This window comes from Cervus canadensis, chromosome 1 (assembly GCF_019320065.1).
Source record: "Cervus canadensis isolate Bull #8, Minnesota chromosome 1, ASM1932006v1, whole genome shotgun sequence".
Taxonomy (NCBI): domain Eukaryota; kingdom Metazoa; phylum Chordata; class Mammalia; order Artiodactyla; family Cervidae; genus Cervus; species Cervus canadensis.
The window spans coordinates 9,571,682-9,598,363 of record NC_057386.1 but is presented as its reverse complement, the minus strand read 5'-3'; the positions used below and the strand labels follow the sequence as shown (position 1 = coordinate 9,598,363).

The following is a 26,682-nucleotide window of genomic DNA, read 5'->3' as shown; positions in this document are numbered from 1 at the left end:
AGGGAAACTCTGTCTCCCCACTAATGGTTCTCAGCCCTGGCTGTACATAGAACCACCTGCAAGGCTGTAAGGCCAACGCCTTTCCCCACCCCAGAGATTGTGGATCTGGACGCTGGGAGTTTGTGAAACTCCTGGATGATTCTCAGGAGCCAACCAGGGCGACAGCCAGCAGGTTAGAGAGACCTGGGGACATTCCTAGGGGATAACTCTCGTCCAGAACCTGGGATGCAAATAACAGAAATAAAAGAGGATGCTGACTGCCTCATTTAAACTTGAAGCCAGGACTTGACCTTGACTTCAGGCCAGGGGGACGGAGGTGCTCAAACCATAGCATCAGGACCTGGGTTCCTCCATCTCTCATCTCTGCCCTCACCTGCATCCTCAGCTGGGCTTTCCTCGGGGCACAGTCGGGGGCACCTCCAGGCCACCTGCTCCCTACAGGGTCCCCTTCCAGCAATCTAAAACTGACCCCTCAGGTCGGCTGGGGATCACAACACCTCCCTGACACCATTGTCTCCGACCTGCCAGACTCAGGTCAGACCCAGTGAGTTTCCCCAGGGGAAAATCGAGGTGCGAGCTCACTGTCAGAGGGAAGGAAAGGGAGTGGGTGTGAGATGGGCAGAACAATTTATGTCCACTCTAGAGGTTCTGCCCCCGCCCCAGAGGGGTGAGATGTTCAGGTCAGGCATGTCAAGTGCTTAGAGCAGAGTGAGCAGCCCGCCACCCCCATCCCCGGCCGCACGTGAGGCCCAGGAGACGGGTGTGGGCGTGCGGTGAAAGAGCCCATGGTCCCTGGATGCAGACAGAACCCGTCCACGCCCATCCTCTGCTCTTCTGACCGCTGACCTCTGCTGACCCTCCTCTCCCCTCCCCCAGCACCCACCCCTGGCACCGGTTCAGCTTGCAAGAGAGTGTTGAAATTCAAATGCGGCCATCAGCCACCTTGCTCTGTAACCAGAGCAAAATCAGCCAGACTGCAGCCTTGGGCGGCTGCCAAGCTCCCCACTGCCATCCCAGCAGCCTCCAGTTGGCGCCAAGGGTGGGGAGGGGAGCAGGAAGCCTTGGCAGCAGCCAACCCCAGAAGAAAACGGTGTCAGGTGGTTTCTCGAAATCGAAACTACACTGAGCTTTCTGAAGCACTTCCCAGGACCAGCCTGACACCCTCTGAACTGGGAGGGTCTTCTGGGTCGGAGGTTCCTCTGCAGGTGGGAGGCCTCAGGACAGCCATCCGCAGGGGCCCCAGGCAGGTAAGCTGGCAAGCTCTTGCTCTCAGGTGGGTGTCCCTCTATACAGTGTAATCTTGCAGGGGCCCAGTCTCCCTGCCTGTGCTGTTAGGGATCTGATGCTCCTCCTGAATCCAGGGACCATCACTGCTACTCCCAGGCCCAAGGGGTCTCTCTGTCCAGTTGGGCAGGTTGTTCACTTCTGCCCAAAGGGGAAACAGTTCAGCCGAGGCGCTCTCTCTTATCTGTGCTTTGCAGCTCAGGCTAAGCCTGCCCAAAGGAAGAGCAACTTTCCCCAGTTTGCGCAAGAGTGCCGAATGGCCCTGCGCAGGCAACTCTGCCTCATCTCTGGAATGAGTCAGGCAAAAATGGGTGGCCAAAGCTGCAGGGCAGTGACATTTGCATACCATGAGCCAAGAGCCTGAATGGCCATCTGCCTGGGACCCTGGGTTCCTGTTTCAGGATGAGCAAAGCTGGTGGCCACCACTCTCTGGGGAGTGCAGAGGGTGACCAGCTGTCCCCATGTGCCTAGGACCAAGGGCATGTCCCAGGACATAGGACTTCCAGTGCTAAAACTGGGACAGGCCCCAGTGTGCTGGGTGGTTGGTCATCCTGGCCCCTTGGCCATCAGCTGAGGTCCATGTAATGAAGAGAAGGTGGCCGCTGGGCAGATTCCCCACCACCCACGGCTCCCCAGCTGTTTGAGCAGAGCTGGCTCCCCTTCCAGGCTTCAGCCCCTTCATTTGTAAGGTGGGATCAGCAAGGCTTTCTCAGGGTCGTGGTCAGGATTCCGTGAGCCAGTGGTGTGAGCAGTCCTGAGGGACTCTGTTCGGTGACAGCAGGCCCTTGTGCCTGGGAGCCCCCAGGGGGTCTGGTTACCAGGCCCTGACTTGAGGGGTGCCCACAACAGCGGCCACAGCCCTGCTGGCTGGGCCCTGAGGGTGGGTATGGATGTTGCAAGGTCCTTCCTGGGCCAGAGCAGCAGGGACTCTCTGCAGCCCCCCGTGCCCCTCTTCCCGCCTCGCTGTGCTGGTGTGCGGACACGAAGGGAGGGAGGCAGGCGAGGGGCAGGATGTGGGTGAGGAGAAAAAACGAGCCGTGAAAAGAATTACAGAGGCAAGACGTCCCGGCAAAAGTGGAGAGACTTGGGTGCCCCCTGCCCCCCCTTCCCCAGGGTTGGCTGTGTGGCCTTTGTGGTCCCCCACCTCCTCCAGCCTCGGTTTCTTGGGGGTGCTGACCTCAGAGGTGGCAATGCCAGGCCCACACTGAGTGGACCCAGCGCATCCTCTCATCTCGTTCCCCTCCCCCAGTCTCCCCCCATCCCCACCCAGCTGCCCAGGCAGAGGCCTGGGACTTAGCCCTCAGCCCTCTCCTCCCCCAACCCGCACCCACCTCCCCGCCCCGTCTCTGTCACTGCTTACCGTCGGGTGTCACCCCTGCCCGGGTTTCTGTGGCCTCCTCCTGACGCCTCCCCACCCTGCCCCGCTCTCATCCCCCTCCCCTCCAGGTCTCACATGGTCCAGAGTCCACGCAATGTGCTTTGGCAGCTGCAGACCTCAGGGTACTCTTACAGGCTGGCCTGCCACCTGCGCCATCCCTGCCATCTCTCAGCCACACTGAGCGGGGCCCCCCAGGTCCCCCCAATCTCTGCCCTGCACCCTCTGCCTCCTCCCTCCCCACCCTTCCCACCCATGCCCCCTGACAGTCACACCCAGGGCCTAGCTTTTTTTCCCCCACTGTCCTTGCTGCCCAGAGACACCCCCCTCATCTGGGCAAGTCTCCCTCATCCTCGGAGGGCCACCTTCAGACAAGGTGAGGGGCCCTCGCTGGGACACCCAGAGCACCATCCGCGAGGAGGGCCCGAGGCCTGTCCAGCTCCACTCTCACTCCGCTGCCTCCTGTCGCTGCAGGACAAGCGACCCCCAGGCAAGGCCATGGCCCTCCTACGGCTCCTCTGCATGTGGCTGCTGGTCGCGGGGACTCAAGGTGAGCTGAGCCCCAGGAATGCCGAGAGCACCGTCCCTTCCCCTTGCAGAAAGTCAAGGCAGTGTTCTGCCCGGCACCGATCACAGGGGCCAGCCCGGGTCTGCTCTCCTGCGTGAAGCCCTGGCTGCCCCCAGTCATGGCTCAGAGGTTTGCAGAGGAGGCTGGGGGCTCCATTCTCATCCAGCCGGAAACAGAGGGACCAGGCGGGAGGGGCCTACAGAGCCGCCGAGCCCCGAGGGGCCTGGGGTCGGTGCCCTTTGGACAGTCAGCTTCCAGTGTCCTGGACACCTGTCCTCACGCTCTTCACACTCAGAGGCCCTTCCTCTTCCTGGTGACCCCATGGAAGGCCTGTTACACCCCATCTGAGAAGTGCCCTTTGACCTGGCACCCAGTTCCTGCCTGACCCTGTCGGCTCCAGCAGGGGCTGAGGTGGGGCTGGGTGGGGAGGTCAGCGGGCTGAGTCCCAGAAGGACGAGTGTGGAGCTGGGACCCTGCTTTCTCTCCTGGTCTGGCATACTCCTCTTGTGTTTCCAGGGCGCTCTGGGCCTTTGTCCCCAGGCGTTCCCAAACACCCCTCCCAGCAGTCCCTGCCATGGTGCCCAGGCTGCACCCCAAGTCCCAGACACCCACAGGTGGGGCCGGTGTGGGCCTGTTCTTCCCTTGGGGTCCTGCCACCCCACTCTCAGGCAGCCCCAAGTGCCCCCTGGCCCTTCTCTATCAATGGCATGAGGGACTCAGACCCCAAGGACTAGAAAGGGGATATCTACCCTCAGTGTGTGTATGGGGGCGGATCTATGTGTATTTTTCACTCCTCCCAGGGGGTGATCCCCTTGAGGATGGATGGGGTGTTCAAAGCTAATGGTCCAGAGTTCACCCCTGTTGGAGAGAACTCTACTGCCCCCACAAAAGCCCATGGCCCCCAAGAATGTGGGGTGGCCAGGCAGCCACCCAGGTTGAAGCCCCAGCACCCAGCCTCCATCCTTGCTGACCTCTGCTCTCCTTTGAGAACCTGCAGGCGTGAAAGACGGTGACATGAGGCTAGCCGACGGGGGTTCCGCCAACGAGGGCCGCGTGGAGATCTACTACAGCGGCCAGTGGGGGACGGTGTGTGAGAACATGTGGGACCTAACAGATGCCAGCGTCGTCTGCCGTGCCCTGGGCTTCCGGAACGCCACCGAGGCTCTGGGTGGGGCCGCCTTCGGGCCAGGTAACCTGTGGGTCCCCAGGTCCCCTAAAGCAGGACGCCCTGCCAAGGAACCAGGCCCAGGAAGGGGTCATACCTAAGGCGTGCAAATGGCATTCCCACCAGCTTTGCGCTGGCAAAGGTTTCAAAGAGGCAGAAGCCCTGTGCTGGCCAAGAGCTGGTAGTCCGGCACACATTCACACTTGCCTATCGGCTGTTCCCTCCAGCCCAGAAACTCCACTCCGGGACTTTACCTTCTGGAAACAGTTTCCCGCCAAAAGAAAAGTCTGTGTGCAGTGCCTGTGATTCTGAAAAAAGAGAAATCATCCAAATATTCAGCCACAGGGGTAGATGAATAAGTTACAGTAAAATTATTTGCTCTCTTTACGAAGCCGACTGACCGGGTCGAACAAGGCTAGGTCACGGCACGAAGTTACAATAATAGATCTGCACCCATGCTCATGTAGTCACACGACGGTACTGGGTGAAAACACGTGCCCACGTGGACCCACGCTGGAAGGGACGTCACCAACCAGGGGCCGCTTTACTGGGATGGCAGGATTGCAGAGAGCTTTTCTCCATCTCTGTGCGTAACCGCGACTGTCCTTTACGAGGCTTCTCGGGGAAGCAGCGCTGTTGGCAGGGCCTTCCTCCCGTGGCCGAGAGCCCCGGCTCCCCCTCCAGGCTCTGTCGTCCTTGCTGTGCTTCCAGGACACGGCCCCATCATGCTGGACGAGGTGAGGTGCACAGGGACAGAGCCCTCGCTGGCCAACTGCTCATCCCTGGGCTGGATGCGGAGCAACTGCAGACACGACGAGGATGCCAGCGTGATCTGCACCAACGGTGAGCGGGGTGGGGGTGGCACCCCATCCTGAGCCCCAGAGGCCCGAGGCCTGGATCCCAGGGACGGTGGTCAGGCCGGCTCCCCGGCTCCACGCGAATCACACGCCTACCTACGCAAAGGTTGGCAGGTGATGCCCGCTCTCCAGGAGGGGCGGGAAAGCCCGCATGTCCCACCACCACGCAGCAAGGGGTCCCCACTTCCTCCCCACCCTCCCTGGAGCCGCTCAGAAATGCTCCGTTTTAACCTGATTCTCAGGCACTGAGCCACCTTCCAAATACATGCCGACCTCAGAGACAGTGTGGGTTCCAGACATTGCAGCAAGGCACGGATCTCAGTAAAGCGAGTCACGTGAATTTTTTTCCCAGTGCTTGTAGAACTTGTGTGTACACTCTGCTGTCGTCTACTAAGCGTGCAACAGCATTATGTCTAAAGGAACAATGTACATACTAAAATATTGAATCACTATGTTCCTCACCTGAAGTTAAAATAATATTGTGAGCCATATACTTTAATTAAATGAATAAACAGAAGCAGAGCTGAGACTGGAACAGATTTTCTGATCCTAGCTGAGAGTTCTAGGATTCTCAGCGGGCTGCTGATTCGGCTTCACGCGAAATCACAGGCCCACCTGAGCAAAGGTTCACAGGTGATGCCCTCTCCCGGAGGGGCGGGAAAGCCCACAGTTCCCACCACCTCACAGCAAGGGATCCCCGAGAGACAGGCTCCTGGCCCAGCAGCGACCCCTTGCGGTGATATGGGGAAGTACAGGGAGACTAACCCTGGTCGAGGCACAAGGGCGGGGCCTTGTTGCGTTGAGAGGACTGAAGCTGAAGAGTTTTAGATAGCATAAACGTGCGTATTTTCTCTCGCGCGCTTTTTTTTTTGACGAGAACAAATTTAAAGAATGGCCAATCCTAAGTATAATAGACCAATGGCATAAAATCAATAAACCAGTGCTCTCTTAGTCTCTCAGTCGTGTCCGACTCTGTGACCCCATGGACTGTAGCCCGCCAGGCTCCTCTGTTGATGCAGAATCTCCAGGCGAGAACACTGGAGTGGGTTGCCGTGCCCTCCTGCAGGGGATCTTCCCAACCCAGGGATGGAACCCCAGTCTCCCACACCGCAGGCGAATTCTTCACCATCTGAGCCACCAGGGAAGCCCCAATAAACCAGAAAAGCTAGCAGTAAAAATAATGATAATAATATACACAGTTTATTTTTTATTTTTAAAAAAAATAATGTACATACCTTAATTAAACAATACTTTATCGGGACTTCCCTGGTGGTACAGTGATTATGACTCCACACTTCCAGTGCAGAGGACACGGGTTCAAGTCCTGGTCAGGGAACTAGGATCCCACAAGCCATGAGCTACAGCCAAAAGAACCCAGTACTTGAGTGCTAAAAATTGCTAACTGCCCTCCGAGCCTTCAGCAAGTCATAATCTTTTTGCAATAGTAACATCAAAGATCACTGAGAATTGCCAACCATGACTCAGAGACACAAAGTGAGCAAATGTCGTCAGGAAAAAAAAAATAGCATAGCTCAAGACACTGTCGCCGCAACCTTGAGTTTCTGGGAAACTTGCCGACGCACAGTAAAGTGAGTTGCCTGTGCACCCCGTGTCTACACATTGCAGGCTTGCCCCTTGAAATGGCAGCCTTCTGTTTCTGCTGGGAGAGGGGGTGCATCACCCCCAAACCAGGCTGGGGGCTTCCAGTAGCTTCTCTAGGCCTCAGTCCCTTGTAGGAGGCAGCCAAGGACCCCAAAGCTCTAAAGCGCGTTGCCGTGGGACCCTCTTCAGACCAGACGAGGCAGGAGGTTCAGGTTTTAGAAAGTCACATCTGGGTGGTTGATTGACTGACTGATTGGGATGGGACCCCAAGTTCTGGGAGTCAGCCCCACCAAATCCCCCCCAAGATGTGCCATCTGAATGTTGGGGAGCAGATGAGCTACAATGTAAGGGTGTTTGACAGGATGGGGCTCTGGGCCACGGGGGGCAATGGCACCCTGTGTTCTAGGGCCGTTCTTTCCCCATCTCCCCAGGAGCCTTTCTGAGTTGATAAGGCGGGACCCACAGTAAAGGAAGAATCTGACTCCGGGGAGCGAAAGTGTTTTCGGGTCACAGAGGAAGCGAGTGCCGGGGCCCTTCCTAACATGCATCCCCCTGCCCCTTCATAGAAACCAGAGGTGTCTACACCCTCGACCTGTCCGGCGAACTCCCCGCGGCTCTAGAGCAGATCTTTGAGAGCCAGAAGGGCTGTGACCTGTTCATCAGGGTGAAGGCGAGAGAGGAGGACGAGCTGGCCATGTGTGCCCACAAGCTGATCCTGTCCACCAACCCCGAGGCCCACGGCCTGTGGAAGGAGCCGGGCAGCAGGGTCACCATGGAGGTGGATCCCGAGTGTGTGCCTGTCGTCAGGGACTTCATCAGGTGAGTGTCCTCGGGGCTGGGCCCGGGGACTGGGCAGCGTCCGCTCCAAAGGAAAACCCCAGGGACAAGGGACATGGCACCAACCGCAGCTGTGCTCACACACTTGTGTACACACTTGCTCACACACCCACACACGCGCGCACACTCACCTTCACAGCAACGTGTCCTCACCTTTGCACACACATTCTTATGTATGCTTTCCACGAGGACTATGAGAGATGGGTCAGCCCTCACACACACACACACACACACACACACACCTCTCGGGTGTCATAAGTGGCCAAAAAATAACTATCAAAGTCATTCTTCCTCTTCTCACCTCACTGATCTGCTCCTACAAAAATTTTTTTAAAGAAACAGAAATCCAAGTCTGCTGCTGGAAAAAAGTGGGGAGAAAATCCCCAGGCAGCACCATCCAGGCAGCGGTCTAACCAGCGGGCCGGCCACGCCGGAAACCCATCTCCCAGTTGAGAGTGGGCCCCGAGGGGTCAGCCCCTTCCCCTGCAGACCATCCTGCCGGGGGTCACTATGTCACCACCTCGGGTGGTCTTCCCAGGGACTGGTTGGTGTTCTGGAAGCATCAGTTTGAAGAAAGAACCGAAAGACCGAGTGTATGAAAAGCTGTTCCCTCTCATGACCCAAAGTTGTAGGTAGCTGAAAGTGACATTTAAGAGGAAACAGCAAGTGGCAGTTTAAAAAAGATTAAATGGCGTCTTTTCAGCCAAGGATGAGAGCTTGGCAGCTGTCCTGTGCCCTTCCCAGCAGGACTGAGGTCTGTGACGCAGCTGTGCCTGGCCCCAGCCTCTCGGCCCGTCAGTCACCGCCCTTGGTTAGAGTCAGTGATTCTCTGGACTGTCTAGCCATGTGCTCCAGCTCGCTCTCTCTGCCTCTCTCTGCCTTCCTGTCTCTGTCTGCCTGTCTCTTTCTGCCTCTCTCTGCCTTCCTGTCTCTGTCTGTCTCCTTCTGTCTCTCTCTCTGTCTTCCAATTGCCCCGTCTCTTAGTGTCTCTCTCTCTCTGTCTCTCCCTCCCTCCCTCTCTCTCTGTCTCTCTCCCTCCTCTAAGGCAGAGAGGCAGCAATGAGCCCCATCCAGGCCCCAGAGGGGCCTCTGGAGACCCTTGTTCACTGCCTCCACCCCCCACACACACTCCCCTCCCCTCTGCCCGGTGACCCCCACATGGTGCAGATGACCGCTTTTGCTCTCGAGTTCATGGTCAGCAGCAGGATCACAGAATGTAGTGAGCACATCAGGGCAGAGCGGGTGGGCTGAGGGCCGGCCCACCTCTGCTGCTGCCACTGGACTCCGTGGGGCCCCGGCGCCATTCTGGGCCCCCGAGGCTCCGTGTTCAGGTGATGGGGAAGCCAGCCAGTCTGAGGCTCCCTGGAAGGCTCGTCATTCGAGAGAAACGGTGGAGAGAGTTTGGTTCTTTCCAAAGCAGGGCCCCACTCAACATCTCCCAGGAGACGGCAGGGGCCATCACCTGGTGTTTCCCCTCCCAGCAGGCTCCCTCCACGTGTGTCTTCACGAGCAACGTGCCTCCTGGTGGTGCCCTGAGCTACGTGGCGGGTGGCATAGACTGGGTGCCACCACAGGGCTCACGGCTGGCAGGGGTGGCAGACAGGAGGTGACCCACGACGATGCCCATGTCATGGGGGCACCAGACAGGTGCTGAAACACAGGGGCGCCCATGGGCACCCAGTGGGACACTCGAGTTCTGCCCAGGGGCGTGACGGGGGAAAGGGAAGGGCAGTGCCCCGGATGGCCAGCAGGTCCTGGTGTCAGGGCCCAGCCCATGAAGACGACGGTGATGATGGAGGAGGTGGTGGGACCGTCCCCACCGATGAGGATGAAGCAACATCCTCAAGGAGTCTGGGATCCGCCCAGCTGCCGGTGCACCTGGCTCTCAGCCATCGTAAGCTTAGAATGGGGGCTGACACAGGAGATAAATCAGGGGGCTCTGGATGCCCCCTGAAATAGCTAGCACCCCGGGTATCAGCAGTTGGCCGCACACCTGCACTGGGGCACACCTGTCATCCTTCGGGAGAAGAGGTGTGGCCAGGCATCAGCCCTTGTCTCCCCCCAGGTACCTCTACTCCCGGAGGATCGACGTGTCCCTGTCGTCGGTGAAGTGTCTGCACAAGCTCGCCTCTGCCTACCAGGCCACGCAGCTGCAGAGCTACTGCGGGCACCTCTTTGCCATCCTCATCCCCCAGGACCCCTCCTTCCGGACGCCCCTGGAGCTCCACGCCTACTCCCTGGCCACCCGGGACCCCGTGCTGGAGGAGATCTGCGTGCAGTTCCTGGCCTGGAACTTCGGGGCCCTGACGCAGGCTGAGGCCTGGCCGAGCGTCCCCCTGGCCCTGCTCCAAGACCTGCTCTCCAGGACCGAACTGGTGGTGCCCAGCGAGCTGGTCCTGCTGCTGGCCGTGGACGAGTGGAGCCGAGAGAGGCGCCCTTCCCATGAGGAAGTGGAGGGCTTGGTGGAGAAGGTGCGGTTCCCCATGATGCCGCCCCGGGACCTGTTTTCACTGCAGTTTAACTTGTCCCTGTATTGGAGTCAGGAGGCGCTCCTCCAGAAGAAGATACTGCAGGCCCTGGAGTTCCACACCGTGCCCTTCGAGCTGCTGGCTCAGTACTGGGGCCTGAACCTCACCGAGGACGCCTACCAGCCCCGGCTTTACACCTCGCCCACCTGGAGTGAGTCCATAATGAGCTCCAGTTACAACCCCTACCGGTCCTTCCAGACCCCCCCGCATCCCAGCTTCCTCTTCCAGGCCAGCTCTGTCTCCTGGTCTTTCGTCTACCTCCCCACCCTCCAGAACTGCTGGAACTACGGGTTCTCATGCTCCTCCGATGACCCCCCGCTCCTGGCTCTCTCCAAGTCCAGATACTCCAATCCCACCATCGGCTATGAAAACCGGGCCCTGCTGCACTGTGAGGGGGGCTTCGTGGCAGACATCATCGACTTCAAGGGCTGGAAGGCCCTGATCCCCAGCGCCCTGGGTACCAACAGCTCCAGGAATGCTTCCTTCTTCCCCTGCCCGGCAGGGTTCTTCAGCAGGTTCCAGGTCGTCATCCGTCCCTTCTACCTGACCAACTCCACCGGCATAGACTAGACTCGAGGCTGGAGGTCAGGGCGGGCAGGAGTGCACAGAGGCTAGGCACCTCCCCTCCTTCACCTCCTCTCTGCAGCCACCTCCAACCACCGGCCACCAGGTGGCCCCCCCTGCTTCCACTGATCTCTCTGAGCTTACAGAAATTACTGGAAGACTTCAGCTACTGCAGACTTCCCTGATGGCTCAGATGGTTAAAGAATCTGCCTGCAATATAGGAGACCTGGGTTCAACCCCTGGGTCGGGAGGATCCCCTGGAGAAGGGAATAGCAACCCACTCCAGTATTCTTGCCTGGAAAATCCCAAGGACAGAGGAGCCTGGCAGGCTACATACAGTCCATGGATTCGCAAAGAGTCAGAGACAACTTGTTGCAAAGAGTTGGACACGACTGAGCGACTAACACATGCTTCCTTCCTTCAACCAGTGCACTCTAGGAGCTGAGAACTCCCACTTCAACTGCCCGGCTAATTTGTTGAGAAGCAATGAGATGTGAGCCAGGAGCTGTTGGGTTTCCTACCTGGCCTTTCACTTTCTCCACCCTCTGCTGTCCCTTTCTGAGATCATTAAAATTGCCCTGTGGTTCCCAAGTTCTCTTGTTCACGCAAAGGGCTGTTAAGTCCATAGGGTGTTGGGACAAAGGATGATATGCTTGGCCCTGGGATCCAGTAATGAGCCGATGTGGTCTCTTCCCTGTGAAGCTGCTGCAGTCTCGTGGGTGAGACAGGCCATCACAAGTAAGCAAACACTTGGGCTGAGGACCAGCAGGAATAATGGGTGATAGAAACCAGAGGAAGGAAGGTGGGAGGCACAGGCTGGAGCTACTTTAGTGGATCTCAGTGGAGAAATGAAGAGTGAGGGGCAGCAGGCGTGGGGAAAATGGCAGGAGTCTGTGTGTTCCAGGGAGAAGGAACAGTAGGTAATCGGAATCTCATCCCCATCAATCTTCCCACTTGTGCACAGGAAGGGGGCAGAGATTCTCATCCCAGCATTGTTTATAGAAATGGAAATTTGCAAAGAACCTAGAAGGCCACCAATGGGGTGCTTGAGCACAAATAAGAGACACCCATGATGCAGAGGGTCAGGCGGAAGAAGGGTGTACTAGAAGGAGACTGGAAGACCCACAGAATCTAGGGTAAGGCAAGGGAACCGGGCCTGGGGTCCCATGGGAACATTGCGTTAGAATGCCACCACTGGGTTCTGGGCGCCGGAGGCTGCCCCCACCGCAAGCGGGGCAAGAATTCTAAACTGTCCCCGCTTCTTTGTGATACACACGCTCCAGGCACCAGGCCCCGGTGGAAGCATCTGGTTGGCCGGGCTCAGGCCACGTGCCCTCCACTCTTGGCCAGAGTCTGAGAGAACAAGCATCTGGACTGTTCTGGCCTTGAGAAGGGAGGTGGCCCTAAACTCACCCAGTGGGAGGGAGATTCAGAAGCTGGGCAGCCGAGATGGCAGCTGTCCCCGCCACACACGCCTCTTCCCCTCCAGCCCTGCGAAGACAAGAGCAGGGACACACAAAGTCTCCCCTGACCCCACGCAGCTTCACCCTTTCCCAGAAGGCGCCCCCAGCCCTGGCCCCCTCCCAGGGTCCAGGCCCACCATCTTGGCCTCCCCTATGGTGGTTCTTTGACGTCTTAAAAATCTACCGCTTTGTTTAGACCACACAGCTGACCAAGGCTGTCACCACCATCGGGGACCGTAGCTGGTAAAGGAAGAAAGGAAATGTTGGTTATCAACATGCACCAGACACACACAGGGGAGCACCACTCTCCTTGAAGCAATGAGCCACAAACCCACAGCATCCTCCTCTCTTACCGGCTCCCTGGACCTCTGCCCAGAGCCAGCACCCCAGAAGTGAAGGTACAGGCCTGGTCAGGTAACCAGAACATTTCCTCCAGAGTGCTTCGGGCCCCGGTGGATCCGGGTTATAAGGAAGCCTGCAGTTCCACCTTGAGCCATGGGATCGGCCATTTGAGGACACACCCGTGGAATCCCCGAGTTCCTTCCATCCTCCTTGTAGGCTTTCGAGTGGCAGGCTTGTCCCCCTGATGATCAGGGTCCAGCAGCCCAGGGTAGGCCTGCTGTCTTCTTTCCTCACCCATCCCATTTGCCTGAGCACATGAGTGGCCCCCCAAGTCAGATGCTGGTCTCAGCTTCTGGCCAGTGGAGCCTGGAGGTGTCTCTTAGTGGAAACATTGCTTTCGTGGGTGTAAAAACTCTAAACCAGCAGAGTCCAGAGTTAGGGGGACTGGACACAGAACATCTGGCCCTGGGGCCTAATCTGTCCTGCTGGGCCACCACTGGCTCCCGCACTAGGGGTGCAGGTCGGGGACGGACTCACACTGCCACAGACTAGAGCCCAGGGCTGGGAGTTTGTTTGGGATTGTTTTGTTCTGATCTGTCTGGCAGTAAATGGTGAAAGAACGTATTGAGGAATCTGGAAGTTGGGCGGTTCCAGGATTGGCTAATGTGCTGTTGATGTCTTCAGACCCAGATTCTTCTGTCACTGTTATCTTGAGCCTTGGGATTTGTCCTCGCCCTCCGCCCTCTGATTCACAGGCCAGCTCAGGGGCTGCTCTTACAACAGCAAATCCCTTGACCTCGGCACCTGCATGCTCCGGGAGCAGCCGTCCAGCCATCATGCTGGTCGGTGAGTCCAGGGCTGGTAGCGCTAAGGCGGACTGATGGCAGGGGAGGGCCGATCCAAATCGAGTTAAATGTCGATTCCCTGGATGGCAGGTGCTCTGACTCCAGGTTTTGGGCCACCACTAACGGGCCACAGCAGCTCCAAGTGTGGCACGTGCCACCTCAAACGTCCAGAGGGCGTGCCCTTCTCTCAGTGGCCAGGGCATTCCAGCTGTTGGGCTATAACACTCTGCTCTGATCAGGCTGTGTCTGGAACAACAGGAGGGCCCACTGGGATCTTCACCTGGTCTAGTCCAAGATAGTCTGCTAACCAAGTGTGTACTAGAGCCCACAGAACTTTTCCCGGGAGCTCTCGGCCACCTGATTATTGGCCAGGAGGAAGGTTGTCAGGACTGCACACTGCTGAAGTCCAGGGCCTAAGAAGTTTGACCACTTGCCTCTGAGGGGGCTCTGAGTGACCCAGCAATTTGGAGGGGACCGCACCCCTTTCTTTCTTTTTTTTTTGACCACACCCCTTTCATGATGGCTCTGCTCGGGTTTTTTCTCAGTGATAAGAATTAAGTAAGAGCTCTGCAAGCTGCTCATCTATTTTGGTCCTGAGCATCTCATGAACAGCTAGCCACATCCCTCCCACTGCAGTCAGGAAGCCCTCTCAATGGCAGTGTCTCTGGTGGGGGGGCCCTCTCTGACCTTCAGAGATAAGCCACAAGGGCACTTTCTAAAAGGCTGGTGCCTCCTTTACCAGTGATTTCACCAGGTCTTGAGGCAAAGACAGCTGTCTGGGTCTTTCCAGATTAGAGGCTAGAGATTGGTTGCTCACAGTACATTCTTCAGGGGTCCTGGCTCCTGGATTCCTTTCTCTGCATTATACTAAGGAATTCTTGACCCCCAAGGAGGCCAGTTTTCAGTCAATGAATTGAGGAGATAGTTAGCATCACTCTCAGCTGCTCAAGCTAGTGAGGAAGCTAGATCCCTGATAGATGTACCTATATTAGCTATTTTTAGCTTCAGCTTCATATAATGACAACTGAAAATAGCAGTGGCTTATTTGAGATCCTTTCTTTTTCTCTCACATAGTAGAGAGGTAGGTTCCTTCTCTTTCTACACCATTTAGTATGTGACTGCCATTCTCAAGGTTACCTCATGGTCCATAATGCTGCTGGGGTTCCAGCCATCATGTCTGCCTTTCAGGAAGCAGGAAGGAGGTAACAGAAAAGGACAACAGGCTTTCCCCAGTCATCCACCCCCCCGAGATGGAATGTTTCTTAAATTTTTCACCTAAGGTGCCTCACTTGCTTCATCCTTGCTTTAGTCCCATTAAAAGCAATCATCTCTGACCCTGCAGGGCTTGAACACCTCATTCCAGGGAACCACAGGCAATGACTGAATCAGCAGCTTCACCACTGGGGGCAATGCCAAACTCCCATCCCTGGCAGCCAGTGGGATTTGGAGAAATGACTTTCCCGGGGTATAACATACACATATACCTACACATATTTATAGCTATGCATACATACAAAAATGAGCTCAGTTCATTTTGATATTACATCTACATACCATGAACCCACCACTCAGACCCAGACAGTGAAACCTTCCCTCATCCCCAGAAGGCTTCCTCCTGCCTCTCCCCCAGGTTAGTACCACCACCGTCAGCACAGCCACTGTTCTGACTTCCGTCAACATAGAGTAACCTTTCCTCATCTTGATCTTCATATAAAGGAATCAGAGTATGTGCCCTTCCGTGGCAGCCTTGTTTGGTTCAATATTTTGTCGGAGATTCATGTGTGTTGTTCCAGGCAGCAGAGCAGAATTCCATTGTCTGAATTCACCACAATTCATCAACCTGTTCTACAGCTTTGGGGCTATTTCCAATGTTTTGGTTTTGGGGGTAAAGCTTCTACGAGTATTCTTGTGACGTGCTTTGGTGGACAAGTGGGCTCATTTCTCTTGGGCGTGTACCTAGGAGTGGACTTGCTGGGCATTTAGCTCTCCCAGAGCCCAGTCTCCCTGGCAGCGTGCATGAGTCATTTGCTCTGTATCTCCAGCAGCACCTCACAGCCTCAGTCTTTTGAACTGCGGCAGCTCTGGGGTATGTGTGTGCAAATGGGTCGTTCTCTGCTTTTAGCCCCTGATTCCCTGGAGGTCCATTACCTGATATCCATTTCTACCACCAATTTCTATACCAGCCAACCTTCTGAGTTGCTGAAAATAGAAACCAGCTCTGGTGAACTTAGGGCTTCCCTCATAGCTCAGATGGTAAAGCATCCACCTGCAATGCAGGAGACCCGGGTTCAATCCCTGGGTCGGGAAGACCCCCGGAGATGGAAATGGCAACCTACTCCTGTATTCTTGCCTGGAGAATTCCACGGACAGAGGAGCCTGGTGGGCAACAATCCGTGGCATCGCAAAGAGTCGGGCTGAGTGACTGACATTCGCACACATGCTGGTGAACTTGAGCAGAAAAGGGATTTCCAGAAGGAATTAGGAAGCTCACAGAATGAGTGGGGAGGCTGGAGAACCAGGCTGAGGAGCTGAGCAGGAATTAAGGAAGGTCAGTGTTCCGGATGGGCTTCCCAGGTGGCGCTAGTGGTAAAGAACCTGCCTGCCAATGCAGGAGACATGAGACCTGGGTTCAATCCCTGGGTCAGGAAGACCTCCTGGAGGAGGGCATGGCAACCCACTCCAGTATTCTTGCCTGGAGAATCCTGTGGGCAGAAGAGCCTGGCAGGCGACAGTCCATGAGGTCACAAAGAGTCAGACATGACTGAAATGACTTAGCAGCAGCAGCAGTGTTTCAGGTAACTTTCCACAAGGAGCTATCCACTACGAAACTTAGCCACTCATTCCCACCACCATACATCTGTGTGTGATCCGCTGGGCTCGGCTGTGTTGGGTCATCTTGGCTCTGCACAGGGTTGGCTGGGCTCACTCATGTTGAGGCTTCATCTGGGACAGCAGGAATCGGGGGGAGGAGGGGCGTGGTGTTCCCTCCACATCGTCTCCCATCCTGGTGGACAATGACCCAGGCTTGGTCACGTGGTGGCAGGGGTTCCATAATTCAAAATGCAAGGCCTCCTGAGGCCCAGGCTTGGAACTCACCCCAACATCCCAGGGCCAGCAGAGAGCCAAGGGTTGGCAAAACAGACTCCATCTCCCGCTGAAAGGAGCGCTATTTGTCATCAGCTCCTCATATGTAACCAGAAAGCCAAAGGCGGCAGGCCCCAGAGAGTTGGGTTAGAAGTAAAACCACCAGATGGGACTTCCCTGGAGGTCCAGTATTTAAGACTCCAGGCTTCTACTGCAGGGGCATGGGTTCAATCCCTGGTTGGAGAACTAAGATAAAAAAACATTATAAAACTGCCAGCCCATGGATGTGCTCACGGCCTCATGGGACCTTGGCTTCTGGATGCCATGGCCATTCCACTGCCACCAGCAAGCTCCCTGGACCAGCCCTGTCTCACCAGCCACAGGTCTCACAAGGCCCTGAGAGGGCATCTGAGAGCAGTGACCTGGTCTTTTCAGCTCACATGATGGCAGGTTTCCCAGACACAGGAGTGAGACTCAGATGCACTGAGAAATAAATATATCACAGGCCCTCTGAGGAGTGGAAGACTATACAGCTGTGCAAAAGGACTTCTGGGACCGCTTGTGTGCTGACGTGAAGGAGATTCAAGATGCACCATCAACTTAGACAAGCGTGGAATAATCCTGCATTGAACACTCATTGCTGTCTATCGAGTCTCCGTTTCTCACGTCTTCCTTCCCCAAACGACCCAGATGTTCTTTGGGACCTAACCCCCACCCCTCTCACTGGGCAGCAGCCCTGGGTGATCCCTGGGAGGGGCCCAGGGGAGTCCCAGTTACGGGTTTGGGGTGCACATGGTTGGGGGTGAGGAGCTTGTGACCCATTTTGGTGCTTCTGTTGGGGGAGGGGATTTATGGGCAACTTTCCCCTCGAGGACACTGGTGTATCCTTCGGGCAAGGAGAGGTTTTTGTTTGTTTGTTTATTTATAATTTATTCAATTTACTTTTTCATGGAGGTGAAAATGTCATATAATGAAGTGTTTTTAAAAAGCCGTTTCCCCCTGCTCAGGCCCTCAGCCTTTAGGTTTTGGCCACAGCCTCACACAAAGTGGCTCAGACCTGAAATGGCCAGAATTCAGGATGACTGGTTGGTGCCTCACCCATGTGACCCTGGGTGAAGGTAGCAGGCCCCGGGGCCTCAGGGAGCGCTGGACAGGAAAGGTCTGATGTGGCAGCAGCTGATGTGCTGAAAGAATGTCGCTGGTGGGGACGCCAGGAGCTCAGAGCCAAGCATGTGGTCGTTGCAAAATGTCAGGGAAGGAATGCAGAGCCCTTCTCCCGGCTCCCTGGTCCCCACACGATCGCTGCCCGAGTGCCAGCCCGATCCGTCTGCACAGATGCAGGCGCCAGATATGTGTGTGCAGGCTGTCGGGACAGGAGGCTCTCCTGGAGGCCCCTCCAGGCTGAGCCGGGGTCTCTGCCTGCAGGAGACAAGCCCATGACCGGCAGAGACGGAGAAAGAAGGACACACGCACCCGGACAGACGAGCAGCTGGAGCCAGTTTGGAGGAATCATGGGAAGCCGGCTGCAGGCTGTGATCTAAAGAGAGAAAAGGAGCAGGGGGGTGTTGGGAGAGGGGCCGAACAAGGCTGCAGATGAACGTAGGAGTCTCAGGGAGGCCAGGCAACCAGTCCAGAGGGGGCCGAGGGGCCCCAGGACGGAGCTGTCATTGCCTTGCCTGGTAAGACAGGGAGGGTGCAGGGCCGGAGTCATGGTGGCCCTGCTGGCTCCTTGCTAGCAAGGGCCAGCCAGGAACAGGCTTGGGGATCTCTGCCTCGCCAAGCTCACCATCACCTCTGATCCCTCTGATCCTAATCCTGGAGATGGCCTCAGACCCCAGGAGTGTCCCTAGTGGTGGATCCTTCACAAGGAAAGGGGTTTCTTCTCCACCCACCCCCAAATCCTAGCTCTGCTCAGAGGAACTTCTTTTCTTCCTTAGACTACACACAGATGATTTCTTCTTCTGAAACACTCCCGTCCTCCTCACCAGGTTAATTCTTTTTTATCCTTCAGGTCTGGGAGCCTCTCAACCTTGGAGGAGCCTCAGATCTCAGGCTCTTACTAAAAGGGGCCTGAGCTTCTGCATTTCTAACCAGCTCCCAGTATTGCCAGCACTCCTGGTCTTCAGGCCACACTCTGGGGACCACACTGTAGGAACCAGTGACTCAGATGCCTGAACTCTTGGGGAAAGCCTCTGTCTTCAGCCTGGAGGCAGCTACCCTGTCCTGTGTCCATGACACACACTCCATCCCCCGACTCAATAATCTTTTGTTTTACCCAAAGTTTTACTTCATTTTAGGTTTGAAGGATTTGTTGAGAAACCACTCATCATACACAATAAACAATTTCAACACTTAACTTTAACATTTAACTTTAAGGATCCCTTTGTTTCACCTGGTGAGTCATGGGATTGCATTTAGACCCCTGGGGGATTGGCCAGGTCCTCCAGAGCTTAAGAAATTCAAAGCTTATCTTATCTAAAGTGCCTTCTGACTCGGTTGTTTGCAGGCAGGCAGAGAATCTGGGCAGTGTCCAGGAGAGTCAGAAGCAGGTCAGAGGCCTAGGCCTCTGGTTCTGAAGCCTGAATAAGACCTTCCTCTGTTTTGATTTCCCTAACATCCTTCCATAGGGCATGGCCAAACCTCACGTGTGTCTCTGCCACCTCTAGACTGATTTCATCTTTTTCACCATCAGATCCCAGGCACACCCAGCTCAGAGCAGCAGCACGGTAGCCTTTGAATCTTGGTTGAATGAGTGAATCAATTCATGCATTCAGACAAAACATTGATACAAAACTGTGCCAGAAGCTCCCACGTCTACACCTTGGGAGAAAAAACCTCAAACACTTAGAACTTGAATCTTTTTTGGAGTCGTAAGAAGATGAAGTGTAAAATCTGTGAAACAGCAGCCCAGTGAAGCTGGGAAACTTGTTAGCAGTGCAAATGCTCGGGTCTGCCCCAGTCTCCCTGAGTCAGAAAACCTAGGGATTGCAATCTGTATCTCCGAGCCCTCCAGGGGACTCTGGGTCAGTCAATTGCAAAGCGCCCTGGAGTCTAGACCAGTGACAGCTGCTGGCTGCCTATGGGAGCCACCCAGAGGCTTTGAAAGCTCTTATGCCTTTGCCCCTCTATGCCACTGTTACAATACTTCTGACTCCAAATGAGGGGTTTCACCCTCCAAACACCAAATCTGTATTGTTGTTTCTAATACCACATCTCCAGCCCTCTGACACTACCTGGAGTTATAGCAGACCCCACAAGTTAAAAGCTCAGTCCCTTAACTGAGCTATGACTCACCCCCACTTCAGATGCCGGTTGCAAGCTAGGGTTGGGGAGTTCCTACCACCCCCTCTTCAGGTGTAGGATTTGCTAGAGTGATTCTAACTCAGGGAAACACTGTCCTTACTAATAGCAGATGATTATAAAGGATGCAATGCAGAAAGAGGCAATTGGAAGGTGTGTGTGGGGGGAGGGGTGCAGAGCTGCTGTGTTCACTTGCTCACCACCCTCCCAGCACCTGCACACAGAGCTCCCTGAACCCCATCTTTTAGGAGTTTTCAGGGAGACCTCATTCCTTAAACATGATTGGCTAAATCATTGGCCATTAGGATTAACTCCAGCCCTGGAGAAGGGGACAACAGAGGACGAGATGGTTGGATGGCATCACTGACTCAATAGATATGAGCCTGAGCAAACTCCAGGAGATGGTGATGGACAGGGAAGCCTGGTGTGCTACAGTCCATGGGGTCGCAGGGAGTTGGACACAACAAAGCGACTGAACAACAAACTCACCACTTCCCAGAGGTCAAGGGGGTGGGGCTAAAAATTCTAAGCTTTAATGAAGCTGGTTGGTTCCTATGGCAACTAGCCCCATCCTGAGGTTACCAGTGGGCCCACCAAGAGCCACCTCATTCTCGTAATCTCAGTTTTGGTTAAAAAGGGGCTTCTCACGAACGCCAAAGGATGCTTCTCTCACCCTCTCATGAAATTCCAAGGGCTTTGGAAGTTCTTATACCAGGAACTGGGGTCAAAGACCCAGTATATATTTCTCATTTTACGATATCACAGTACCCGCCCCCTCTGCACCCCCCCCCCCGCCCCCGCCCTGCCTTTCTGGGTAGGTCAGCTCTGTTCTGGCTCCCCAAGCTCCATCTCCTTTTTGCTGCAATGGGGGTGAGGGAAGGATTAGACAGGAGAAAGCAGTGGTGAACAAGATGTATGGCCAGGACAGCTCAATAAAGCGAGGGGAAGGGAGGCTGTCACAGGTGGGAGATGAGGGGTCACTGAACTCTTTTCCCAGAACCTTGCCTGGAGGGGGACGGTGCCCAGGGCAGCTCCCCGTGACTGTGTGTGTGCTGTGCTGAGCAGCTGGTCCCCATCAGACCAGCCTCAAGCCTTTTCTAAGGAGGCTTTCGCTTCAGTCACAGCAGACCCTGAACGGGGATGGGTAGCTCGGGAGGAGCGTTGCCTTGGCAACACAACGACTTACGAGGGTGGTGCTGGTAACCAGGGCTGCTTTTGACCTTCACCGTCTTTTGGGCTGGTGGCTTTATCATCTCCTCCTCTGCTGCTGGGGCCTTCCCAAGCCTGCACAAAAAAGCCAGCCTCAGGGGAGGCCTTTGGCTACCCCCTTCTACCCACCTTCTCATCTTAGAGGGCATTGCCTTGAATTACATTTCACCAGGAGGTGCCACTTGAAAGCATCTAAGCCAAAGCTGAGCCCCTGTTTGCCCTGGATTTACCCTGTAGCTGCCGCGCCAGGCCACCCCTGCTGCTCACCCTGCAGCTATAACCAGACAAGCAAGGTGACCTGCAGTTTCCAGATGGATCCAATGCAAAAGATGGTGAAACAGCCTTAGCATCACGTATTCAGGTTTGACTCCTCTCAGCTTGGTGACCTTAGGCAGAAGCCTTCACTTCTCTGAGCCTTAGCTTGATCTCAGTAAAGGGGGACTGATACACTTCCTCTCTCCAGGGGATGTCACTGGGGCAGCTGAAGGCTTCCATGGGCCACAGTCCCTCATGTCATGAGGATGAGGGTGGGTGTTAGTCTGCTTAGGATGCTCTAACAGAGCACCACAGCCTGGAGGCTTATAAAACAGAAATTTAGTCCTTGCTATTCTGGAGGCTGGAGTCTGATTCAGCATTGGATGAGGTCCTCTTCCTGGTTCATAGATGGCCATTGATTTTGGCTGCATCCTCACAGGGCAGAAGGGTGAAGGTGCCCTCTGACTTCCCTTTTATTAAGACACGCATGCATGCTAAGTCACGTCAGTCATGTCCGACTCTGCGACCCGGTGGACTGCAGCCACCAGGCTCCTCTGTCCATGGGGTTCTCCAGGCAAGTATACTGGAGTGGGTTGCCATGTCCTTCTCCAGAGGATCTTCCCGACCCAGGGATCGAACCTGTGTCTCTTACGTCCCCTGCATTGGCAGGCAGACTCTTTACCACTAGTGCCAGCTGGGATGCCCTTTATTAGGACACTAACCCCATTCCTGAGGCTCCCTCTCCTGACCAGATCACCTCCTAATGCTCCCACTGTACTGGGGGTTAGTTGTCAACATGTGGATTTCAGGGGGACACAAACATTCAGCCCATGTGAGATGCTTATGAATCTTCTATTATTGTGACCAGATGTTTGTGGGGGTCCAGTTCAGTGCCAGGACCTTCAGAAATATTGACTCTTTCAAAGACCCCTGTTAGAGACCCCAGTGCTCTTCCACCCCAGCCCAGCCATAAACATTCCTCCACCCCCTCCGGCCCACAGGCAGTGTTGCAGGATTGGGGTTCAGGCTTCCCAGTAATTTGGAGGCTTTGCGTTGATTGGGGTTCAGAGAGGAGGAGAGGGGAGCTGGCCCCTGCTGGCACGGAGCCGATGCTGCAGCCAGGCAGGCCCCTGGGGGCACCCTCCTCGGTGGCCCTGGCCTTGAGAACAGCGAGGAGGCCCCACTGCTGACCACATGGCGGGCCAGGCCAGCTCCTCCACCCCGCTGGGCCGGGCAGCTCCCTCTGACCTTGGCGGGGCCAGTTGGACACGTGCACGGGCAGCCTGCCTGGTCTCATGCAAGGTCAGAGGATTTCTGAAAGTGCTTAAAAGCCTCAGCTCCTTCAAGAAGGATTTTCTTCACTGTGGCGCAGTGGGGTATTTCTGGGCTGCGGGCTGCCTTCCTCAGGGTGGGGGTAAACTCCCTGTAGCCAGGGAGGAAAAGGAGGCTGGTCAGGTGGCCGCCCCTACCCCGTCAGAGTGGCCTGGCCACCACGGTCCCAGGGCTGACCACGAAGAGAGTCCTCTGGCTTGCCAGCCCTAGCTGTCCCAACACTGGCACCTGCACCCCACACGAGATCAAGAGGGCACCTCTGGGGAGAACCCAGAGGGAGGGTGTCCCGAGGCCCAGAGGACCAAAACTAGCCGGGCCTCTTTAAGAATCTGTGTTGCCAGAGGAGAGAAAATGCCGAGGGAGGCCTTCAGTAAACATCTGAGAGCTTGCAGTAACAACTCCCAGCTGTGTGAGGGGCGTGGGGGCAGGGAGGCCTGTGCAGCTAGACTGGAGGGTGGGATGGGCTGAGGTCAGGCTGGGTGGGGACCAGCCAAGAACGCATGGAGGGCGGGCAGCAGGCTGAGCGGGGGCAGAGGTTTGTCCAAGCGCAGTGGGCAGCAGACGAGCTTCCAAGCTGCTGGGCCTGGAAGCTTCCACTTCCCTCAGGGCCTTTCCGGAATCCTTTTGGAGATCTGTAGCCCCTCCTTGCTGCCAGTGAGGACACTGATGGAAAGTAAGTTTTCCATCCCATGGGTGCAGAGGGGAGGGGGGAGGGAAAGGTTGGTGCAACCTTTTCCAAATCAGGGTCAACAGCTCAATTGCCTGTCTGAGTGATATCTCTATCTCTATCACACAGAGGATCTCTATCACATGGAGGATCAAACACAGCACCTGTGAACTGCCCTCAGCAGGGCTCTTCTCCAGACCTATCCCCTGGAGGCCCACCTTCTCTGACCCAGGAGTTGTCCTGGCTTGTCTCCCTGCCTCCCAGCTCTGTCCAGGCCAGCCCCACAGAGCCACCACTGTTGCTGCTCTAAGACGCCTGATCAGGACATTTCCCTTGGCTTTAAACCCAGGTGGTGATCCTGTCAGTGATACTCGATATCCTAGTTAGGATGCTTTGGGTTATGAGTAACAAATCGAATTCAGAAAGGCTTAAATGTTGCAGAGGATGTTATTGTTCATATTAACCGGAAAGTATAGGGGCCGTGTGGGTATCATGGATGGTTGAGCTAGCAGTTCAGCCCTGTTCAGAGGGCTAGGTTCAGGCTCACCTCTTCTTTCTGTCCTCTGTAGCAGCAACTTTAGCCTCGCAATGGCTTCCCTCATGATGCCAAAATGGCTGCAGTGGCTCCAACTCTATTTCAAACCTTTAAATGGCAGAGGGAATCTCTTTTTCCAAATTCCTGTTCGGGTTACATTTTTCCGTACAACAAATCACCCCCAAAATTTTAATTTTGCTTATAAACCTGCTATTTGGGCAGGGCTTAACAAGAACAGTTCATCCTTGCTCTACATGGCATCAGTTGGAGCAGATAAGCTGGGGCTTGGAGAATCCATTTCAAGGTGGCTCACTCATGTGGCTGACAAGTTGGTGCTGGAGCCAGCTGGGAACTTGGTTCCTCTGCATACAGAGCTGCTTGGGCTTCCTAAGAGCATGGCACCTGGGATCCAAGGGAACAAGGCAGGAATGTGTGATTTTCTTATGATCTGGTCTCAGGAATCACACAGTATCACTTCCTTTCTGCTCTGTTGGTTGCAGTGGTCACAAAGGGCTGCCCGTATTCAAGGGAATGGACCGCAGTCCTTATCACTCATGTGTCCCAAGGTCACATCCACGAAGAGGTGGTGGGACGGGAGCTATCATTGCCACTATCTTGGAAATATGATTGGCCACAACCCCCAGCAAATGTCTTTACTCTCTCTGAGCCAGCCTCGGGGCACATGCCCAGCACTAAGCTGATAACCAAGGCCAGAGGATGGGTTGAGTCTCATCCCTGGAGCTGGGGAAGACTTGGCTCTCCCCAGTGAGTCTGGGCTGTGTGGGAGAGGTGTAGGGCCCCCAGGGAAAGCAAGGAGCTCAGGATGCAACCAGTGCCCCCTACAGCCACATTTGTGGCTGGGGCTGCACTAAGTGTTTGGTCTCATTCACTTCATTACGTCCCACCACAACCCAATGAGGCTGCTGCTGCTGTTCTCTGGACTTCACAGACACTAAGATTTGTAAATTGCCCAGACCCACAAGACCAGAAGATGGCAGGGACAGAGTTAAAGCTTGGGTTTGTATGACTCTAAGTCTATGCTGGTAACCATTCCATAGAAAATTTGAAGGCTTCTGGTCCATGGCTGAAGAAAGCAACTTGAATGTGGAAGCTTATAGCCTGGTTGCACTGGCAGCCATTTTGTGACCATGAGGCAATCCAATTTGAGAAAGAAACAGATGCACAGAGAATGGGTAAACCTTGATCAATCACAGCATTGTCTACCCTCCATAGGGACTCTTCAGTTATGTAAGTCAGTAAATCTTGACTTTACTGTTTAAGACTGTATGGGTAGGATGCATAGTAACTTATAATTGAGAATATCTTAACCATCAAAGGAGGTTATTGTAATATTTTTCCCATTTCATTATAGGAATCGTCTTTATGTCTGTCTGTGATTAGATAGCAGGAGAAGGCAATGGCAACCCACTCCAGTACTCTTGCCTGGAAAATCCCATGGACGGAGGAGCCTGGTAGGCTGCGGTCCATGGGGTCTCGAAGAGTCGGACACAACTAAGCGACTTCACTTTCACTTTTCACTTTCATGCACTGGAGAAGGAAATGGCAACCCACTCCAGTGTTCTTGCCTGGAGAATCCCAGGGACGGCGGAGCCTGGTGGGCTGCCGTCTATGGGGTCACACAGAGTCGGACACGACTGAAGCAACTTAGCAGCAGCAGCAGCAGTGATTAGATAACAAGTACCTTAGAAGAAGAGTCCAGGCCTCAAACATTCCTCTATGTTCAGTCCTTAGCACAGCAAGTGACGCTCCATATTTTGAACCATCCTTGGAGAAGAAATAAATGAGAACAGGTATAACGTAGTCTTCTGGAATTTTCAGGTATGATATGAACTATCATAACCCCTTCTCTGCTTCCTTATCTGGTGCTGTTCTATCATTGTCTCTTGTTTTCAAAGCCCAAACACAGAACACACATTGCAACTGAACTCCCCACAGTGTGACGCTGGGGAAAGAGGCAAGGAGAAAAGCAAGAAGGTGCCTGGTGACTGGAGTAGCTGGGCCATGGAGGTGGCCCTTGGCAGATGGCAGTAGAGAGACTGAGGAGAACCTTCGTGAGAAACTGGGGTGTGGTTGGGATGAGGCAAGCCTGGGTGCTTTTATGCCATCAGCACATTTCATGGCAATAAACTTGGCCTCGTTGCTATAAAAGCATTCAGCTCAAGACACACAGCCTTTCTTGTTTGCTTTATTGAAGGTTAACTTTTCACAAGGTAAATTTCCTCCTGCTCATCCAGCCTCATCAAGGAGCTTGGGCATACAGAGCTTTGCTGAGCGTGATAAAAGAAAGCCTCAGAAAACAGAGAAAAAAAAAGATGAGCATTCCGAGTGTGTTTCTGGGAAAAGCATGTTCAGCCAGCTCACTCTGCAGCCTTCCATTCCCCTGCTCTGCTCCCAGACTCAGGCCCACCCTCGTCAAGTGTGTGGGCAGCAGGGTCTGCCCCACCCTTGCTCGGGGCCGCAGAACTTAACTTCAGAGCAGCTGGTTGGAGCCCAGCCCCAGGGCAGATCCCAGAATGGTGGTTCCTAGTCTGCCCCTTCTGTGAGAAACAAGCAAAATAAGGAAGATGTCTCAATCTTTTCAGAGTGGGATCTCTGCAGCTGATGCGGCTTGCTCTTGTTGAGACATTGGGTCTCTATGTGGTTTGCTTTCCCCAGCAAATCCAAGACAACTCCAGTCCTCACTTCAGCAGAACACATACTAAAATTGGAATGATACAGAGATTAGCATGACTCCTCACTAATTCACTGAATGGGAGGGGCTATCCTTGCACTAAGGAGGACAGCAAATTCTTGAAGCCTTCCCTGGTGGCTCAGAAGGTAAGGAATCTACCTGCAACGCAGGAGACCCA

General features: G+C 55.0%; 1 protein-coding gene and 1 long non-coding RNA gene across 4 annotated transcripts; both read left to right on the top strand.

Annotated features, from left to right (window-relative positions):
- Window positions 1-1,091: 1,091 nt before the first annotated feature.
- Window positions 1,092-11,371, top strand: LOC122437839 (galectin 3 binding protein). Of its 3 annotated transcripts, none has more exons than XM_043462351.1 (6): window positions 1,092-1,247; window positions 3,134-3,209; window positions 4,225-4,416; window positions 5,104-5,235; window positions 7,418-7,670; window positions 9,754-11,371. In XM_043462351.1, the coding sequence occupies exons 2-6, from the start codon at window positions 3,158-3,160 to the stop codon at window positions 10,784-10,786; spliced, it is 1,662 nt and encodes a 553-aa protein (XP_043318286.1). In that variant the 5' UTR covers window positions 1,092-1,247; window positions 3,134-3,157; the 3' UTR covers window positions 10,787-11,371. The 3 variants fall into 3 exon arrangements, with proteins under 3 accessions (XP_043318286.1, XP_043318285.1, XP_043318288.1); XM_043462350.1 differs by having other exon boundaries at window positions 1,102-1,273; window positions 4,216-4,416; XM_043462353.1 differs by having other exon boundaries at window positions 1,103-1,273.
- Window positions 11,372-23,145: 11,774 nt separating this feature from the next.
- On the top strand, window positions 23,146-25,988 carry LOC122442405. Its single transcript, XR_006269648.1, has 3 exons — window positions 23,146-23,283; window positions 25,558-25,651; window positions 25,729-25,988. It is a non-coding gene; the product is annotated as an uncharacterized LOC122442405 (long non-coding RNA).
- Window positions 25,989-26,682: the final 694 nt, after the last annotated feature.

Coding starts and splice junctions, on each gene's coding strand:
- LOC122437839 (XM_043462350.1), top strand. CDS start 3,158: ATGGCCCTCCTACGGCTCCTCTGCATGTGGCTGCTGGTCGCGGGGACT. Junction 4,417..5,103: donor TGGGGCCGCCTTCGGGCCAG/GTAACCTGTGGG, acceptor CTGTGCTTCCAG/GACACGGCCCCATCATGCTG. Junction 5,236..7,417: donor CAGCGTGATCTGCACCAACG/GTGAGCGGGGTG, acceptor GCCCCTTCATAG/AAACCAGAGGTGTCTACACC.